Source organism: Heteronotia binoei, chromosome 4 (assembly GCF_032191835.1).
Source record: "Heteronotia binoei isolate CCM8104 ecotype False Entrance Well chromosome 4, APGP_CSIRO_Hbin_v1, whole genome shotgun sequence".
Classification (NCBI taxonomy): Eukaryota; Metazoa; Chordata; class Lepidosauria; order Squamata; family Gekkonidae; genus Heteronotia; species Heteronotia binoei.
The window spans coordinates 151381804-151403544 of NC_083226.1; the positions used below are offsets into that span (position 1 = coordinate 151381804).

At 39.0% G+C, this 21741-nt stretch overlaps 1 protein-coding gene across 2 annotated transcripts in view; it reads left to right on the forward strand.

Moving 5' to 3' along the window:
- HCN1 (hyperpolarization activated cyclic nucleotide gated potassium channel 1) overlaps window positions 1-21741 on the forward strand; it is a 280618-nt gene that overhangs the window by 142696 nt on the left and 116181 nt on the right. For both annotated transcript variants that reach the window (XM_060236018.1, XM_060236019.1), the window contains exon 3: window positions 21558-21719. In XM_060236018.1, coding sequence (XP_060092001.1) covers window positions 21558-21719 — 162 coding nt within the window. The remainder of the gene's footprint in view (window positions 1-21557; window positions 21720-21741) is intronic.

The window sequence follows — 21741 nt, forward strand, 5'->3', positions numbered from 1 at the left end:
TGGGACATTGGCCTGATCCAACATGGCTTCTCTTGTGTTCTTATGTTATTATATGTTAGGGGGGAAATCCATATTGAATTATAACATTCAGATTTGGGAATATATGCCACTATTGCAAATATACCATTATTTAGTGACTCCAAATATTTCCAAATCTGAATTACATATCCCTAGCACCAGTATGCCATAAATATGTTGGGTTGGATCCAGTCCTTCTGTGTAGGTTTCTGGAATGAATGTTTATCATTCTCCTTTTTCACAGGGAAACAAATATGCTTGTATATACCTTCCTGGATTTTTGTTTTTCAGAAATAGAAGCAACAATTGAAAATGACTGATGATGCTTGCTTCCTCTCAAGTAATTATACCAAAGTGAAACAATTCCAGATCATTCCACCTGTTCTAGTCTGTTTTGTTCCAAAAAATAATAAAGAGATTGCATCTCTCTGTAAACAAACTTTCTTCCTTTCTTCTCTCACTCAAATGTTCACATAAAATTTTCACATCGCAACCTTGATTGTTTTTGTTGTCTTGGAGTCTTGAGGCAAATGTCTAGTATAAAACAATTCATGATATTAAAATCTAATTAAATACCATGGTTTTTCTCAACTGCCTATTTTCTATAATCTAGTAGAAAAATCAGAGATCAGACACTTTGTTTCCTTGGAAGAGAATAAATGTTCCACATGAATCAAGTTTGCATTGATTGCAAAATAAAGCCAAGATGTTAATTGACAAAGCAAGGAGAACAGAGAAATAATACAACTCTGCTAAGTTGTGAAACACATATAATGAACAAGATGTGATGGTTTTGGACACCTGAAGCTAAAACACATATTAAGTAGGATGGAAGCCCTTTGTGAATGGAGAACAAAGAATTTTTGCTGCTCATCACCAGCTAGGGTTGCCAGCTCTGGGTTAAGAAATACCTGGAGATTTGGGGCATGGAGTCTGAGGAGGACAAGGTGTGGGGAGGGAAGGGATCTTAGCAGAATAAAGTGCCATAGAGTCCACCCTCTAAAAGCAGCTATTTTCTCCAGGGGAACTGATCCTTGTGGTCTGAAGATCAGTTGTAAAAGTGGGAGATCTCGAGGCAACCCTTGGAACTCATGAAATGTTACTCCAGAGCATTAGGAAACCCTCATAAACATCCTTTGGGAGGAGAAGCTCCAGCAAAATGGAGAGATTTTGAGGTCCTATATCCTTCAGAGGTGGCTTATTGGGAATGCACAGGATTCTTGGGAAAGGGGGAAATGGCAAAAATCCCTTCCATATATCTGTACGGAAGGATTTGATTCAACACAGCATTTTTAAAACTATGTACTCTCCAGGGTTTAAGAAATAAAAACAGGGACTTATTTGTAACACTGAGGCTGCAATCACACACATTAAATAATGCACTTTCAATCCACTTTTGATGCACTTTCCAGCTGGATTTTACTATGTGAACTGGCAAAATTCAGTTGAAAAGTGCATTGGAAATTGATTGAAAGTGCATTATTTAGTGTGTGTGATTGCAGCCTAATAATGCAGAGTTGTACCCTTCTAAGTCTGTTGAACTCAAGTGAGTTTAGAAGGATGTAACTTTGTGCTGTAAATCCCATGGTCAGGATCACTGTGCCCTAATCACCTGAATAACAGGAGACAGAATTGGGTATTTGGTGAAAAAAAAGAGATTTGCTCAATAAACCAATAATATTGGCCAAATATTGTTAAATAATGGCCAAATATTGTTAAATAATGGCCAAATATTTATAAAACATTTACAATTTCCATTTTAAAAAACCCAACTGGTCTGATACTTGTGTGAATTATGAAACCAAATCAGTCAACAGTGGGATTCACTTTTTTCAAACATTATAATAAATTGTTGTAATCATTTACTGTGTCAAGAATTCTATGAATGAACTATTTACCAAACTGTTCTTCTCTTGGAATATATCTTGGATCACCAGTCCAGTCTACACTTCTGTATTCTATATTCATAGAATATTTAACAATATTTGACTATGGTTAAATAGTAGGTGGTCAGTTGACCAATGAACTGACAATATTTGACAGGTCAGTTAGAGTTCTCTAAGTGCATCTGTACACATGTCCTGCTATATCTGTACATTTCCTGCTATACCTGCATATATTTCCTGCATACACACAAAAGGAAGTTATGAGGAAGTATGGAAGTGTGTGTGCACATGAAAGGTCATACACTGAATAAAACTGTAGATCTTAAAGGTGCCACTGGACTCAAACATTGTTCTTTTCGTGGTCTGAAAGAGAAGAGGCTTGAAGACATAAATTCACATGTGCATTTTCAGGACTGCTTCACTGAGGCTGCGATCACACACACAAAGCAATGCACTTTCAGTGCACTTTCCAACTGGATTTTACTGTGTGAACTGGCAAACTCCATTTGTAAGCTGCATTGAAAGTGGATTGAAAGTGCATTATTTGGTTCGTGTGATTGCAGACTGAGTTCCTTTTCCCTAAATATATGGGTATTTACAGGTAGGACAGAAGGTTTGCTCCCATAATTGCAGAATGGAGTAACAAGACACTAGCATATGTGTCAAGCTAGGTTTTGTCGGTGGCCCTTCTACATAATTATAAAACTCTTCCCTCCCCTTTTAGTGGGGATTACCTCTTATGGGCAGCTGCTAATGGCTGCCAGGATTTGCACAAATCCATCCTGGTTCCAAACTTAGCCAGTATCATTGCAAGCTTTGTTTGTGCTGAGAAGTGCCAAGCCTCATCTGACCTTGTCATACAGCTGTTAGAGGTTATGTGGACGCTGCTCAGCATCAAGGGAGTCAGTTCCCTGCCAACTCTTGCAGCCATGCAGCCTATGAAGCGGTAACTTGGGAAAACCTCTCTTTGTCCTTAGATGCTTCAAGCGGCTTGACCTGTACCTGTGTTACGGAAACTCATATTATTCCTGCCATCTATACTTAGGACCTATGCAATATCTAATGACAAAGTCTAATTATCCAGGTTGCTGTACATGTAAAATACTGTGGAGCCAGGGGAAAAAAGGGGGGTCACATTTAGAAACCTAAACAAGTTCTGTTTAGCCCCACTGGTAACCAGTTATGCCCACACCTCTATTTTTTTGGCTAGTCAACTGAGCTGCTGAATCATTGATAGAAAAATTACAAAATAGTAGGAAAATGATGACACTTTTTAAAATTAACCATATTACTGGGTTTCATTTGCTGTTAAAATTATACTAATTAAACTGTTCACTTTCATTATCATTTGTAAAATGATATATAATCTAAAAAGTATGACACAGTGTTTGTCAGTTGTCATCCAGTTATTTAAAAAGTTTTGTTAAATTAATCCTCTTGCAGAATTATATTGTGGAAGAGCTTGCCTTTAGGGTATTTTGCCTTCAACTGCCCATTATTTCAAGGAATATAATGAGGAAAAGTAAGCTAGAAATGTTGTAATAAATAAATAAAATTTTAAAATATCAAATTGCAGAGCTATGATGATGCAAATCGTATGAGTTAAGTTTTATCAAATATAAATCCATGATACCTGTAGATGGCAGTATGCACTATTTTCTTGTTTTCTGTTATTTAAAAATGCATGTCAGGCTTATAATTAAAAAAACAAAAACAGAACAAACTCTGAAACATGAAGACAGAATACGAATTGGCTTAAGTTTCTGAGCTGCCTGTCATTCACTGTTGATTTTGTGCCTGTATGTAAAGTTGGAGGTTTTCTATGCAGTCCTTTTCTGGACACAGATGTCAGGATTCTGAGTAGAGCTGTTTGGGATGGGTTTAGTTCAAGAAGTAAAACTTTCACAAGCTAGCAATGTATCACCAATAGCCACAAACCATTCACTAGTTTCTGTGGGTGGTGTGGTGCAGGTGAATGAATAACTGCATACAGGTCAATAGCGACTAAAATGGCCAGCTCTGGATTGAGAAATACTTGGAGATTTTAGGGGTGGAGTCTAGGGAGGGCAGGGTTTGGGGGAGGGAGGGATCTCAGCATGGCATAATACCATAAAGTCCAGCTTGCAAAGCAGCCATTTTCTCTGGGGGGATCTGTCTGGAGATCAGTTTTAATTCTGAGAGATCTCCAGACCCCACCTAGAGACCTGCAACCCTACCCATATGAGCTATAATACATCAGTTCTTCCCTCGCAGTGAGAAGCCCATGCTGACGTGTGCACATGCATACACAAAACACAATCTCCAGCCATTTCTTTCCTCCCCAGTGCCCTAGCCTGGAAGTTACTCATATGTTGACAGGTAGAGAGAGGAAAGAAGTTTATAATGAGCTTTATGAGTCTCCTGCGTTCATAGCTGCACCTGTGCAAGGAGGGGGGAGGGATGTTGTATAAGCTCATAGTTATTTATCTACTATATTATCCAAATGACCTACCTGTGCGCGAATCCCCTGCGGGTCACACATGTATACAGGTAAAACTAAAGTATGGACCACTGCCTATGCATGCCAGCATCCAGAACTCCTTCACTATTGGAATGGAGAGGTTCCCGGAATTAAAGCAGACAGAAAATAGAATCAGAGTCTTCTTTATTTAGAAGTATAGATCAAAAAAAGCAGGCAGCACTCAGAGAGCTGCAGATTCTCTCTGTGTGTCTTTGTCTCTCTGTCTCTCTCACAGGCATGCACACAGAGAAGGGACCTTAACCCTAGACAACCGGAGACATAAGTAATAAAATCACACAATAAGGGGGAGGAGGGAATGAAAACATACAAGCCTGTCCTGATGCAGTGAGGGAGTGCTGGGAGGTGGTCACCTGCTTACCTCCTCATTGTGGAGATGGATTCTGGGGTGGCCCAGCCAGTACAAATGTTCAAAAATCTCACTGAGGGGGATTGTGGGTCCTCAGCCAAGGAACCCAGTAGTTGAGCCCCTCTGCTTGACTTGAGCAGAAGGACAGGTGCCTCAGAGCCCTGAGTAAGTACGGTACCAAACACCCTCAACCCCACTGTACTTCCTAACTGCCTGCTACCAAGTAAGAACAAAGGTATGTGAGATGGGGGTATATATCCATTCTGCTCCATAAAGGAGAACAGGAGTTCTCTTGTTGGCAGAGAGCACTACCTGGTGAGCTTTGGAAGGACACTATTGGTGTTTCCAAGGCTGCTGAAAGGCTGCAGAAGTCCATCCTCCCATTGCTTTGACAATTAATCTATTGGTGCCAGTGTATCTGCCTCATAAAACTCCAATATGAATTGTGTGAACCTCTGTTAAAAACATGGTGGTTCGTGGGAGGTTTATGGGAGATGCAATTTCACAAACCTCGGCTCAAGAACTGAATGATTTTTGTGACAAACTTAAATTCATGACAAGGTTCATTCCCATCCCTAGACCCGGGGGTTCTGAGTGGAAAGAGAATGAAGGAGGAAATGAGTGAAGGAAGAAACAGGGCAGAGACTCAGGCCATCTCCAGACTTCTGGTTCAATCCCCAGCATCTCCAGTTAAAAGGATCAGGCATTGGGTGATATAAAGGATCTCGGCTAGAGACTCTGCCAATCTCAGCTTGAGACCACTGCCAATCTTAGTAGACAATACTGATCTTGATGGACTGATATTCTGATTCCATATAAGGTAGCTTCATGGACATTCATGAATTAATAAATAGTGTCTGCTTTTTTGAGCGGGGAAGGGACTACCTCAAGTAACTCCCATGTTGTTATGTAAGGAAGAGCTTCAGGTGAAGTAATCAAGCTTCTTCCTTACTGGGAAATGCTGTGCTAGAGTCCTATTTGAATTGTATGGAAATGTTGGGTTTCCTTATGGCTGTCCATAGATTTTGGTATCAGGTCCTCATAATTCAATCAACAGTGACTAAGAAAACACAATACATGAACTTTTTAGAATCAGTAGATAACTATTTAATGCAGTTGTTTGATTTAATGTAATATTAATTTAAATAAGCCTATATACAGCAAATTCAGTTTCCTAATTTTAAAAAGTTATTACTTCAGTCGTTTTTTTCACATTACCTTTGTGTGTGGTTTGTATTTTTATACTGTGTTCTAAGTAGGATAATCTTATACAAAAATGTTTTTAAAATAAGTCTTTTAAATGGCGTAAGGGAAATGGGGACATTTCCTGATATAGTCTTGATGTTCCTTGTTTGGCCAATAGCACATTGGTGATAGTCATCTCAGAAACCTTTTAATGCTTAGATGAGGATGTAATTTTTATAGCAAAATATATTAAATAGTGATCCATTGAGACATCTACTATCATTAAATCAATCTTACCTGGATTGAGCTCAAGTTGAATCATCTTCAAATTAAAGCACTGTCATCTAGCCTATTACTGACCTCAGGCATGCATTCCACTACAGCCTTCTTCAGCTCCAGTAAATCTGCAAGCCAGACAGCCTCTGGGAAAGGACACCCCATAATTTTAAGTGTTTGGGGGTTTTTTTTCCATTTTGCACCGTGAATACCACAATTATGGTGTAAAGTTCATCTGAATGAAGCCTTCACAGCACTGGTCACAATCTAAGTGTTAGAGAAGTTGTCCAGCTGACTGGACAACTTTAGGAGGTTTACTCAGAAAAGGGAAACAAAAACAGGTTAGCCAAAGTTTGAAAGACCTGGATGAACTTTTAAACCTGATGCTTAAATTCAGCTAAAGTGGATGCCTGTAGAGAAGGCATTTCACCACCACAGTGTCAATGTGGAGGAGTACTTGTCTGCATCTATTCAGAAGGTGATGGATACAAAGAGTGAAGAAAAGTGAAGCTCTCTTCTTCAATACAAAGAAGAGTGAAGGGGTTGAACAGGTTCATGTTGGGCATACCCTTCAGCATTTCACAAAAACAATAGGGACATGCTGGTGAATTGGTACCTTCCAGTAGCACAGGAAGGTATGAGTTAAAATCCCAACTAAAAAGTATTTAATAGCATAAAGCCTGGTAATGGGCCCAAGATGAATGTTTTCTCAGCTGCTTGTAGCAGTAAGTGGAACTGACCTTGTACAAGCTGATTAAAAATGTGTGCCTGGCTTCCAGAACTTGCCAACTGCACTGTTTATGTATAACCATGGCAACATTGAGTGATGCAGATGATGGGAGCCAAGTAGTCCTTTTAAGTTAGTTGGGAAAAGTCTGTGCAAGATCCAGGGGGTACTTCTGGATCCAGTAGTTGTCATGCCCTAGAGAGGCTTTTATCACCTTCAGTTCAATCACTGGCCCCAGCAGTTACATGGGAATTTTGGTGACTTTTGAATTGAAGTACTGCAGTGTTCTGCTTGGGGCTGTCATTGAAGAAAATCTGGAAATTTCAGCTAGTACAGAATGTTGTGACCCAACTATTAGACAGGTTTGAACCAGCATTGCTTATACTTCCTTCTATTTTGAAACATCTGTTCTGGATTTCAGTTTGCTTCTGGATGCAATTCAAGCTGTTGGTTTAAAACTGTAAAGCCCTACATGGCCTGTCTTGAATTACCTAACTTCTTCTATATGAACTAAAATTGCCAGCTCTAGGTTAGGAAACACCTGGAGATTTTTGGGGTGGAGTCTGAAGAGGGCACAGTTTGGGGAGGGGAAGGACTTCAATGGCATATAGTACCATAGGTTCCACTTTCCAAAGCAGCCATTTTCTTCAGGTGATCTCTGTTGCCTGGAAATCCATTGAAATCCCAATAGATCTCCAGTCACTATCTGGAGATTGGCAACACTAAAACCTACCCAGTGTTGAAGAGGAGGAGGAGGCGATTGGATGTATACCTCACCTTTCATCCAGACCAGTTTACAATCTCATTCCCTTCCTCTCCCCACAACAGACATCTTGTGAGATAGATGGGGCTGAGATAGGTCTTTCAAGAATTGCTCTTAAAAGGACAGTTCTGATAAAACTGTAGCTGACCCAAGGTCACTCAGCAGCTGCCTGTGTAGGAGTGGAAATCAAGCCCGGTTCTCTTCAATTAGAGAATCACTACACCGAACTGGCTTTAAGATGCTAGGAGGTTCTTCTTCCCAATGAGGCCCTGCAAGTTTTGCTTCTTGGAGGCAAGGTTAAGCTGCAGAAGAAGATGAGGGAGGTTCCATCTATAGAAATTTTTAGAAGGAGGCCATTTTGTTTACCAGAGCTTTTCACAGGCTATAAACTGCAGGTATCTTTTGGGAAGAGGGTGTCATTTAGAGTTTTATTTTGTTGGTTTGAAATTGTAATAATTTTATTTATTATCTGTAAAAATCATTGAGTCATAACGAAAGGGAGGCAATATATATTTTGATAGCTAAGAACTGCGCCACAAGTCCTGTTCTCTGTGCCCCCTGTCCACCCCGCCAGAGGTGAGGTGGGTGGCAACCAGAGACAGAGCTTTTTTTGTAATGACACCTCACTTACAAATGTCCTTCCCTTTTAAGGCTCACCTGACAGTTGTGGTGTTTTCTTTTAGGTGCCAGACCAAACTGTCTAGCTTTAATTAAGGGGAGGTTGATGCTTTAACATCATTTTATAGTGCTTTTAGTCTGGTAAGTGTTATTTTAACTAGCTCAATTAGATGTTCTTATGTTCTTAGTAGGTTTTTAATTTCTGGGTTTTAATAACTTTTTAAGATTTTGTGCTTTCATTACATTTTATTTTTTTTAAGTCACCTCAAGCAGATTACTTGGAGAAGCAGCATAACTAAAAATAAATAAAATAATAAAGAAATTAATAAACAAAATAACCCTTTCTGCTGTGGCACCGGAGTAGAGGAACAACTTTCCCTGAAATTCATGTTGTTCTTTCTTTGCTCTTTCTTTGAAGTTGGTTTGAAATCTTAATTTTTAATTTTTATTACTTTTAGTAATTAGTAATTAAGGTTGTTTAAAAATGAATGTGCTTCCACTGATCAAAGTTATTTATTCAAATTTTAATGAGATTTTAATCCATGTCAGCTGCTTTATAAAATCTTTTAATAATTTTTCAAACAAAAAAAGATATTTTCATACATTAATGAAATCTTCATCCCCAGTAGATCAATGACATTGACCAATCAACTTCTTCAGCTGTTGCAGTTTTCTGGATTGGGGCCTGTGGGTGAACTGGATGCAAAGTTATTGAAAGTAGTATTGTATGGGAGTGCATTAATTAGGCTGAAAGCTATACAATCTGCAACCGCAGAGAAAACTAGAAATCAAAAATAATAGCACAGTGAAGTTACTCAATGTAAGAACAGATTGTTTACCTATCATGTAAGACTCCACATTTATACTTTGTACTGGTATATTACTTATGAACTGTGTTGCTTCAAATGAAAGATGCTGCTTTTAAAACTGGGATTTGATGAAAAGGAAGTATATGGGTTGAGTTCTAATGTTCATAATATCTTGGCATTTGTGATTGTGTAATCCGCAAATCAAATATCAAATATATGGCCTTGATCCTATTGGGATGGATCCAGGCCACTTTACAACTTTTTTACCTCTCCTTACTACAGCCCACATCCCACCTTTCTTTGGTTTGTACAGGTCCCATGGTCTCCAGCATAGCAGTTTTGGGTGGTGAAAGGGGTCCCTTTCCCCCATTTCACCTCTGGAAAAGCTGACTGATTCCAACCCATTATATGTTTTGAGCATATGTTTTGAGGGGGAGTTCATTTACTTCAATAGCAAGAGAGAGATTTGCTTTTAATTGGTGACACAAATGCAAGCAGGATGTATATGAGTGCACATAGTCTTTTGGTTTCAGGCCAGTGTCTCCAAACAGTCATTATTTGTCTCTCACTTTGACATAGAGAGAACTCTATCTTTCTGTGTTATACCTCTGAGGATGCCGGTCACAGCTGCTGGCAAAACGTCAGGTACTGCTATGCCAAGACCATGGCAGTACAGCCTGGAAAATCTGCAACAACTAAAACCATTATTTGTGATCACCAGTACATCTTTCTCTCCTAAGGCTTCTTCACAGCCTGGGACTCAAAGAAACTAGTTTAGTGAGACAAATAGGGCTAAGCCATTTGGTCTCATTAAGATCAACAGAGCTTGTTTAAGAATATGATATATTTTGATGATATTTCCTTTAATATGTAGCAGCTTACGTTCCCTTGCATTTACAGCAAACTAAAAGAAGAAGAAAATTCTGATGCAATTTTTAAAATATATTTGAGTGAGAATAATGTATTCTAACCTTGAATAATGTTTTGTTCAACCTTTGCTGACGTCTGCATGGTTCCGGTCACCTAATTTCCGAAAGAAAACAGATAAATAAGGCCAGTGGAGGACAGAGAAATGATTAAAAATATGTAAGGACTTCTATATGAGGAAAGATTTAGAGGATTAACGCTCATCAGAGAGGAGGAAAAGGAGCTGACATGGCCAGAGTATATCAAAATATTGAATGATTTCAGAGTAAGTAAATAAGATTATTTACAAAAATGTTGGACTTGCTTCTCTTCATAAATTTAGTTCTTGTTTACTCTTAGCAGAGTGAGTGTAGTGTAATTAATAGAATGTTGGTCTAGTGCTGGAGAGATCTGGATTCAAATCCTACTTCCCCCTAAAACTCCTTTGCAATGCAGTCCTAAATAGAGTTGCAAGCTTCAGGTTACATGCCAGTCAATATCTGGGATTGCACCATCTCTACCTTGGGCCAGTCACCACTTCTCAGCCTTATTTGATTTCAAGACTACCATAAGTTTAAAATCTGAATGGGAACCATTTGCACCAAGCTCCTCAGAAAAAGTGCAGGATAAAAGTTAAAGCGGCAGTAAAAAAAATTATTTATTTATTTGGTAGGTTTATATTCTGCCCTTTCCCAGGGTGAATCACAACATAAATTGGACAATAAAAACATACAATTCAAATTTAAAACAATACAATAAAACCAAAAAAGTAGAACAATAAAATGAAATAAGGTGCATCACCACTTCACAAAATTCAATAGTTTTTGGTCCAAGAAGAAGTGATGGTGTTAATAATCAGATTCAGCACCACAACAAGGCTATAAAGCATGCTGTCACAACAAGGGAGGCCGACTGATGGAATAGTTGGTGGAATAGGACACCCGCTGCCTCAACCAAAAGCCTGGTGGAACAGCTCCATCTTACAGGCTATATGAAATGGCAGTAGCTCAGGTAGGGCCTGGATCTCCATAGGGAGCTGATTCCACCAAGCAGGGGCCAGAGCCAAAAAAGCCCTGGCCCTGGTTGAGGCAAGATGGACATCCTTTGGGCCAGGAGGTGCTGTGTAGCAAACTGCAACCCCCTCCAGGGTGTATATGGGGAAAGGCGGTCCCTCAATTATGTTGATCCTAGGCCGTGTAAGGGTTTGAATGTCAGAACCAAAACCTTGAAGCGGATCCGGTACTCAATCATTACTGTGATCAAAGTATCATTAATGTGCTATTCTGTCATTTCTACTGTGAAGATAGTCTGGGAGTGTAGCTGAAGAACACACAGTGAACTTTTTTTCTTGGCTCTGTCTACTCCCCTAGAGTATATTTTGGGGAGTTATCCTTCCCACCATATCTTCACCTCACCTAATCTTGTCAGATCTCAGAAGCTGCCCACTCACAACTGCCCAGGTAATAATGGGGGTGCTGCAGTGAGATGTTGGGGTAATATGATCAGTTTGGGGAACAACTTTTGATTAATGGTATTTAAATTATTATTAAACTCACTGCTGAGACATATACTATATAGTTATTTTATTAATTTCCTGCTTTTTAGCTGGAATCAGGCCCATAACAATACTGAAAAATCACTGAGGTGTAATAGTTTTTAATAGGTTTTACATTTATTAAATAGTAATATATTCAATAAAATGTTAAGTGTTAAATCCTCAGGACAGCAGTAAAGTCATAGAACTGGCAGAAACATAAAACCAGCTCATCACCAAAGCTTAGCTGAGCCACTGAGCTTTCCATGGGAGGGAACTTTAGTGGAAAAATACTGCCTCTGTGGAAGTCCTGTTCTTGTAGTCAGTGATTTGCATTGTGTGCCATTGTTCCCCTCATCCTTATCTCTGGCCACTGCAGAAATATTTTTCCTGTCGTGAACTCCCTCTGGGCCAGACTAAGGAGCAGATTACTCTGATGATGACCAGGAGAAGACAAAGATCATTCTGAGGGAATACCTGGAGGCTGAAGAGACACCTGATATCACTGGGCTCCCTCCAGACCCTGAGCCTTTTTCAGACATAAATCCTCTGGATCCCAGTACCTCAGTCAAAGGACCTCTGCCTGAAGGCTTAGCTCCAGGCAATGCTGCAAACACATCAGAATCCAGGACTGCCAGTTCTCTCTGCCTTATAGGGCAGGTCCTGGACAACCAGTCCTCCAAGTTCTCCAACCACTTGGTGAGAGTGGCAAAGACAGAGGACCCATGAGGAGGCAATGCAATGATGAAGAAGTGTCAGGCCCATATTAATCTACTGAACCATATCGCTTCCTAAGTGTTCAACATGCTTTGCGGGACTGGGGTGCAATGAAGCCCAGGAGCAAGTAGGGCCTCTGATCCTCCAGCATACTTAAGCAGGGCACCTAGCTGGTTCAACCAGTTAGTATGCTTCTGTACTAGGGATGGGCATGGACCAGCATATGAATTACAGTTCATCATGAATTTTGGCCGGTTCATGGTTCATGAAGCAATGTTCACCATCTAAATAATTTTAGGGCAATTTGCAGAAAGCTGGGGATAAAATGCCTCCAAACCACTTCACCCCCCCCCCCTTTCTGCTCCCTGCCAAAAGCAACAGGGGACAGAAAGCAAGGGGTGAAATGGCTCCGAGGCACTTCATCCCCTGCTTTCTACTCTCCACTGCTTTACGCGGGGCTTTCCATGATTGTTCTGCTGCTTCCTCTTCTGAATCGATTGGTTCTGAAAAGCCCAAGCTGTTGACTTACCCTCCACTAGAGTAATCAAGGTTATAAACTGACAGCTAATGCCAAGTGGTCATATAGTTGTAGAAATCATGTAAGTGCATGGGTGGAGTAACTTGCACTGTTCCTTGCCATATGATTATCACTATGCTACTTGTGAAACTGAACCCAGCGCTCAGTCACTGAATCTGTTTCAAGCTATTGCTATCAGAGTGAGAACATTCTCCTTCAGTTGCTCTGCCTTCTGTACCATATATCCGCTATACAGGGGTGGCCAATGGTAGCTCCCCAGATGTTTTTTGCCTCAGCCATTGGCCATGCTGGCTGGGGCTGATGGGAGTTGTAGGCAAAAAAACATCTGGAGAGCTACCATTGGCCACCCTTGCATAAGATTGACTCAGTTGTGGACTGTGGAAGCATAATGCATTGTAAATTCTAGTGATATAGCTGTGCTCACTCCACTGACCTTGTTTTTAGAACCATTTGTTGGGAACAACTCATTACAAAATAAAGAATGCAAAGCATGGCTAGAGTATCCTGTTAAATGTGTAGCTTATGCTCTTGCCCCAATGGAATGCCATTCAGAATAAGGAGAGTATGTACCATATGTTTACTACATCTACATGTAGTGTAGTCTATACTGTAATCCACATGGAAAACTCAGCAATGCATTTCAGTAATATAGCCCCAATCCATAATTGCTTCAAATGTATTTGTTTGTCTTAGTGGACCTGCTGGTGCTGTGGGTGTTCAAGTTTTGTACAAACGGTCAGTTTGTTTTCTCTTTCATGGTGGGTGTATGTGTGTACATTGTGGAAGAAAGAAAAAGAGTGAGCAAGAAGAGAGAGAGAGCATGTACATGTATAAGAGGGTTGTAATTCACAAGCATGGTCTTTATTTTTGTTACATGTCTTGAAGTGGAAGAAATGAGGCTAGCTCTATAAAATTAAATGTCATATTTCTTGATTTTAGAAAATACCACATTTAAAAGGTCACAATAAGCAGGTTGTCCACAGCTCATGCTTTTCAGATACACTTTTGGTTAAAAATAGTGTGCCCTTTGTTAAGTCTTTGGCATATTTCCTCCAGGGTTAGTTTAAGTGAGTTCACACATTCTAGGTTTGTTGGCAACTTTGAATCACAAACATGACTAGGTTATAAATGTTTGGGTGTTGTTGGGGGTTTGGGGGGGCGTTTTGCATAATTACTGACTTCCAAGTAGTATGTTGAAAATTAGCTATGCACATTAAGATTTAAGCACACAATTCATTCCTCCAGGTATCCTGAACATTTTGACTCATTGCCTTACATAGTGTGCACACAATCTGATGCAGCCACACCTTCCATTTTACATACTTCAGAGTGGTGCACACTATGTAAGGCAATAGGACCAGCTTCATTTGGCAATGTCACTGAGAAAACTCCTCTTGTCTTCAACAGTGAATCAGGCCAACGGTTTGCCAGTGATCCCTTACTGAGAATTGTCAACAGCAGATACTAAGTTGACATGTGGCCTATCCACAATTCAGCCTGTAATGTCTAAATCTACTTAAGAGGTTTCTTTTGTTTGAACTTTAATAGGCTTTAGTAGCCAGCCTTTAGCATGTGTGCCACAACTCAAGCAAGCATGGGGCACTGGAGCACAAGCCTGTTGTCCTGGCTGTAACCTGGACAGTTAAAGCTGGATTTTTCTCTCCCATGGCCAAATCTTGTTGCTGTTTGCTCCCCAGCTCAGTAGGTTAGGTATAAAATCATATCAAGGCACCAAGGGGAGAGTAGAGCTGCTTATGTAATGTAGTACATACTAGGGTGACATACTTTGCATCACACTTGCAAAAGAGATTGGATAGCAGTGCTTTAGTAAGCTAACTACTTCAAGCCAATTCAATATGACAATTGTAGTAAAGAACAGTGGTGGCCAAATATGGGTTTACTGAAGCCATGAGGCCCTTTATGGCCAATTCAAAGAAGTGAATGGGAGGAATGAAGCAAGCGGCAACTCACTCTCTCCTGTTCTGGGAATTATTATGGCAATCAGCCATATACAGTAAGAGTTTTTGTTCTTTAAGGTTAACTTCAGGCACCCAAGTACTGTGGCCATGATGTATATATATGCCATTCTGCATCCTCCTGTTTCACTTCATTAAAGAAACCACCTACCACAGCTGGAACTAGGAAATGATATCATTGAAGATTACCAGGAGTCTACTGATTAGTTTGGAAGGGTGAGGAGTCATGATGAGTGATAGCTTGGATGAGAATAGTTGGTGAGTTCCCTGAGCTCCACTTACCATTTGGTGACAGTGGCCACTGCCTTGGATGGTGTTGGAGTTGGTTGCTGTCCAGTAGGTGGGCAGAAGGTCTCTCCCTGCTTCCTTCCCTTGCATTAGAGGTCTTTCCAGGGCACTCTGGGAAATGTACCCACTTTGAGGACAAAATTTCACAGGGTTCCTGCTCAGTGGTCAGACTGGAGGGTGGCATTTACAAACCACTGAAGCTCATATTCTGAGCCCAGGCAGTAAGAATTTACCAGAATCTCTAATGAGAAACTATGCATGCAGTTGAACACTTTATAAAAATTCAGAAATAAATTAAGCAGAAGATATTGGATATATATCCCGCCCTCCACTCCAAAGAGTCTCAGAGTGTCTCACAATCTCCTTTACCTTCCTCCCCCACAACAGACACCCTGTGAGGTGGGTGGGGCTGGAGAGGGCTCTCACAGCAGCTGCCCTTTCAAGGACAACCTCTGCTAGAGCTATGGCTGACCCAAGGCCATGCTAGCAGGTGCAAGTGGAGGAGTGGGGAATCAAACCCGGTTCTCCTAGATAAGAGTCCGCACACTTAACCACTACACCAAACTGGCTCTTTAGATTTTGATATGTTCAGTTGCGTATTGCCAAGGGCTGGGCAAACCAAAGGAATGGCAATCAGTATGTTGTCAGCTTCCTTAATCTAATTCATATTCTTTGGATAGGTTTGCATTAATCATGTTCCTGACTTTTGAGTCATTATAAATTAAAGCTTTATCCAATTTATAGCAGTAGGACCTAATCCAAATTTGTCTATAAATATCTCGTCTTCTCTATCAGCTCTATCATAATAATATTTCTTGCCCTTATGATTTCCATTTGTGTAATCTCTCTCTTATCATCACAATCCTATGCATAATTACATGGAAATAAGTTCCATTGAAATTAACAGGTCTGACTTCCAAATAATTGCATTTAGTTATGCAATATAAAAGTCTCTGTTTGTAATGCACTCTGGTAAAGATTTTAAATCATGAAAACCAGTCTGAATGAGAGCTGACAGAAAAAGGCAAAAATGTAGAACTATAGCAGTCTTGGAAACATACAACTACAATTTATGCAAATAAACAATATAACTTTAGTGCCAAGCATGTGTAAGGATATTCCTAGCTGGGAAAGAAAGAAAGCCAAGTCTCTTCTTATGAAAGGGAATTCTCAAGATTAGGGATAGGCATGTATCACATTTTTGTGGTTCAGTTCATGGTTTGTGGCTGAACCACGGACCCATACAAACTGGGAGGTTGGTTCACGAACCAAACCGATTTGTATAGGCTCATCAGCCATTTAACTCTCTGTGGGAAGTAGAAAGGAAGGATTTCCAAACAACTGAGCAACAGCTGTTTGAGCTTTCTGCTACCTGTGAAAAGCTTCAGGGAGCAAAAAGGAGTGGTTTAAATGGCTTCAAGCCATTTAAATCATAAGGGCAAGAAATATTATTATGATAGAGCTGATAGTGATGACTAAATATATTTTTGGACAAATTTGGATTAAGTCTGGCACCTCTTTTTCCACAAGAATAAAGCTAATTTATAATGACTCAAAAGTTAGGACAATGATAAATGCAATTTAGCTATTTAAACCAAACAGCTGTTTTTTTTATGAAACTTCACAAATGCCCACAAACTTTATAAAAATCTGTGGCGATTCATGGCAGTTCTTCAGTTCGCAAACGTCACTTTGTGAACCATGTACCAGACAAAATTCATGATGTCAGTTCATGCCCATCCCTAGTCAAGACAACAGTCAGAGCCCAAACAATTTAAGCTCAAATCTCCATAGCCCATTTATAGATATTTAAATATAACTATCTTGCTTTTCAGGAGACACTCACCAGCCACAAATCCTATTTAACTCAAAGTCAGACCTGCAGGTTCTGAGCACCTTTAAAAATCAGGCCAATTATATATAGATGCCTAAACATGGCTTTAGGGAACTATTCTTGTCAAAAAGACTACAAATCCAAACTGTTCTATGTCTCATTTTCAAAGCAATTTCACTCTGTGCCTTAGAAGGTAATAATTAATGTCTTACAATGCAGTCCTAAACAGAGTTACACTCTTCTAAGTCTATTGAAATCAGTGTCTCCAGAAGAGTGTAATTCTACTTAGGTGTGCACTTCTAGTTTTCTTTTTTTAACCCTACAAACTATGTTAAACAGCATCAGCCAGTTACTTTATTAATAGCAGATTCAGGGTTTTTTTAAAAAAAAAAAAACCCAAAACATTCTTGAGTAGAAGCCGCTCCCCATGAGAGAATTCCAGTGGTAACAACATTATCACTTACAATTCATAGCTCAATTACTTCAGTTTAAATCCACTGAAACCAGCTGGTTTACATGGTTCTGCATGTGATTGTACTGTAAATCCACTGAAATTATCTCTTAACACACTTAGCAGAAAGAAAGCACCATTGAACACAATGGAATTTACTTCTGAGTATATATGCTTGCAACTGCACTGCAATTAAACCAATATTTGTTAAAAGCATAAAATTGGCATATGTGTAGTCAACTGCCAGTCATTTTTTTTATTTTTTTAATGCCAGTACAGTCACAAATAACATTTTTTAATTGCTCATGTTAGGAAAAATCTGTGGGAAATGCTTTCCAGCCAGAATCCCACAATTATGATCTCTGGTCATTTAGCTAGAAAATATTTCAAGAGTCTAAATAAATCTGCTGTAAATTGTCTGATTCGTTTGTTTTCTTGTATACCTAAGTAAACACTTAGGTACCTTCCATCAGTACAAGTTAGAGAGAAGTTACCTCTCTCCATTTGCAGATGTGGCTGTCCTCCAGTCACATTTCTTCAGGTGAAAGTACAGTCAACTCTTCCTACCGAGGAGCTTAATCTTGATTCCAGCTTCAGTGGATTCACCAGTGTGAGCAGGGCTTTTTTCTGCAAGAATGGAGTGGAACAGAGTTCCAGAAAATCTTTGTGGAAACGAAATTCTCACAAAATGTTTAAAAGTTCATAAGGGACATTCTTGTGTTTTTCCTTCATTTCTCTCTTGAGAGTTCTGGCACCTCTTTTTCCACAAGAAAGGCCTGGATGTGGGGAAATCTACTGTTATCTGTCATGTCTTATTTCATTCACTGCCTTTGTGTCCCCTCCCCCAATATTAGTTATGCACATGCATATTGATAAAACATTACATGCAGGGTTTTTTTCAAAGCAGGAATGCAACGTTCCAGCTAGCTTGGTGTCAAGGGGTGTGGCCTAATATGTAAATGAGTTCCTGCTGGACTTTTTCAACCCAAAAAACCCTGATTACATGTTATGTATGACTGCATCTTGGTAGTCTTTTGAAAGCTGTAGTACTAATGCTCAGAAGTATATTGTGGCATCACTAGAAGATCACATTCCAGTCCCTTCATGCAGGCTATTTAACACATTTAACACGTGTGATTTTTTTGGTGGGGGGTGGGGTCAAGGTTTCATATGCACAAAGACAGGACTTTTTATGAGCAGGAATGCACAGGGACACAGTTCCAGCTGGCTTGGTGTCAGAGGTGTGGCCTAATATGCAAATGAGTTCCTGCTTGGCTTTTTCTACACCTGCACAAAGATAAAATGTTGTCTTCCTGAAATCAATTATGCTTTAAACCACATTTCTCAAAATATGTGTTGATGTAGGGGTGGAGTTGCACTTTACTCTTTAGGTGTGTGAATTATTATTATTATTATTATTATTATTATTATTATTATTATTATTATTATTATTATTATTATTTTAAATTGCCTTTAGAAGCCAAAATTGGTTTAAAGAGATTATATGAAAGAGATTGTAGATTCAATCATGTATACAAGATTAGTCTTCCTGCTGTGTTATCAGTACACAAATTTATATTAACAATGGCTAAATGAGTTACAAATCTTCTGAAGGATGTAAAAAGTGAAGTAAACTGTGTATGTTCCAACTTCAAAATTAATTTGATAAATGCTCATAGTTGAACTTTATTTAAGGATAAATGAGATACAGTGCAGAGAGAACATCAAGGTTAATACAATTATAGAATAGGAGAAAATCTTCTCTTCTTGGTGTGGTGCACTTCCTCAATGTTTTAAGTAAGCAAGCAAAGGATAAGTCATGTGTAACCAGAGAAACTAGTAAAAATATATATATTTAATATAATATATATATCACAATTTACTCTGCTGGCAATCCAGATTATTCTAAAATACCAAAAACAATGCTTCTAGAATCAGGGTAAATTTTATAGCATTTCTGGTGAGGTGAAAGCAGCCCCCCTCCCATTTCAAAAATAAAGATTTTGACAAATGTCCTAACATGGATTTAAAAACAAACAAACAAATGTATATTTAGGCTACCCATGAGGTATCGTTCTTAACAGAATTTTAATTATAGCAGTTTGTCATTTATGTCTCTATCTAAGGTGATGTTGTAAAACATTTGAATAAGCGGTTTTAAAAATAAGTGTGCAACATTTATAAATACTTTTAAATAACCTAAGCAGTACTTACTTTTGAGAAAAGAAGCTCTTTACTCTCTAAATTGATCCACAGCTCACCTAACAAAATCATTTCAGACAATTGTGACTCAAGTCTTGCAGCTTCTTTTTCTTTTCTTTTTTTAAATTTGACTCATATTCCTGAGAGTAAGTATGCAATGTCAGATAAATGTCAGGACTTGAATCTCATTTCAAGTTCCTACTCAATTATGGGCAGTCTTGGTCAAATAATTTTCTCATGTTTCCATATGCAAAATGGAATGACTATTAGTGTCAAAAAGGTATAATTCTGAGTATCCCCAGATGCACAATTGAACAGCTATGGCTGTCCCTTCTTCACTTTTTCCCCAGACGGAATTTGGTTTCCTTACCTTGTTTAAGGGAAAGGAATAAGTGAAGTATAATGCAGATGCTAGGGATCTGTGCCTGTATTCTAAGCAATATATCTGTCCAGGGCTTCCCCACCCCCCACCCCAAAAAAGAGGTGCCAGAACTCTCAAGAGGGAAATGAATGAGAAACACACTGGTGCCCATCATGGACTTTTAAACATTTTTAATATAATTTTATTTCCATGAAGAGGTTCTGGAATACTGTTCCATGATGTTTCCCCAGAAAAAGAGCCCTGTAGCTTTTAGTAGTCCATTTGACAAGATTCTTATGGGGCTGAAAAGCAGCAGTGTTCAAAGGAAGCACACATATACTTCTAGCTTGTTTAGATGGATGAACTGTGCTCTTAGAAACTGTGATCTTTAAACAGGAATGATATACTATAATAATCACACTAACAATGATATTTAAACATTGCTTAGCTGTCTCTTAATAACTTTAAAGTGGTAAGATTAATGTTTAATTCATAGGACAGAGTAATTGCAAGATATTTTGAGACCACTATGGTACTGCTGTAATTATATTTGATTAGAGTAGAGCCTGTTTCTGCTTTTTTTTATTAGAACAATCAGTTACAGAATTTCCTCCGTGGATGATTTGTCATGATTTTGCATCACTTCAAGTATTGTGGTTCTTTGTGATATACAAGAATGGAGGGTTGTTTCTTTTAATTTCCATGCATACTTTGGAAGACAATTATCGTTCGGACTGGATTTCCTGTTTGGATTTAGGTCTTTTACAGCTTTTTAAACTTTATACATCATACCTAGATATAGACAAAACAAAAACAGGTTCAAATTTTAGCAGCAATACTTGTAAGAAACTTTATTAATGTGGTTGGGGAGAAGGGTGACCACAGTTTCTTCCCCAGATGTGGAGAAAGTGCAAAAAAAAACCCTGAAGTTTGAGATTAGCATTGCGAAAACATTTGGTCAACTCAGCAAGATTTATGATTATGTTTGGGAGCTGTCCTTGTTTTTTGAGGGTTCAGTGCTCTGGTGGACTGACTCAGTACATTCTCTCAAATCACAGGGCACCCATACAACCGGTTGTTGATCCTTATTAAAAATTGTGAGGCAAGACTGTGAGAGACTTACTGAGAATACAATCCACATAAGGAGAATATGGGAGGGAAAGAAAACCTACTGAAATTTCATTCTCAATTATTTTGAGTGTTGCTGATATTTTATTTTGTACTTTCAAATCAAACTAGTTGACTCACTCATTCAACCATGTTGTATGACTTTCAGATGCCCTCCATTCAGGGAACCCTTTCCACACTGAAATGTGTAAGGAGGACATTGGCCCTTGAGAGTTACAGAAAGCTCTGGAAGAGGGATCTTATGATCTGCCCATTTGAGCTGGGAGCATAGGCTAGAACCAACACCTTTATTTCTAGAAAGTCCCAATCATTACTTCTAGAAAAATTCTTAATAAGCATTTGAAGACCTGATCATAGTTTGAAAATGACTACACTTGAAGTGCTAGATAGATCACTCCTCTTTTATGTGCCACAGTTAAATTTGTGTGTGTGTGTTATGGTCCAATTATAATGTGTGCAATTTTTATTAACAGATTTTCCACATGACGTATGATTTAGCAAGTGCTGTGGTGAGAATCTTCAACTTAATCGGAATGATGCTGCTACTTTGCCACTGGGATGGCTGCCTTCAGTTCTTGGTACCATTACTGCAGGACTTCCCACAAGACTGCTGGGTGTCGCTAAATGGTATGGTTGTAAGTATTGTTCATTTTTCAT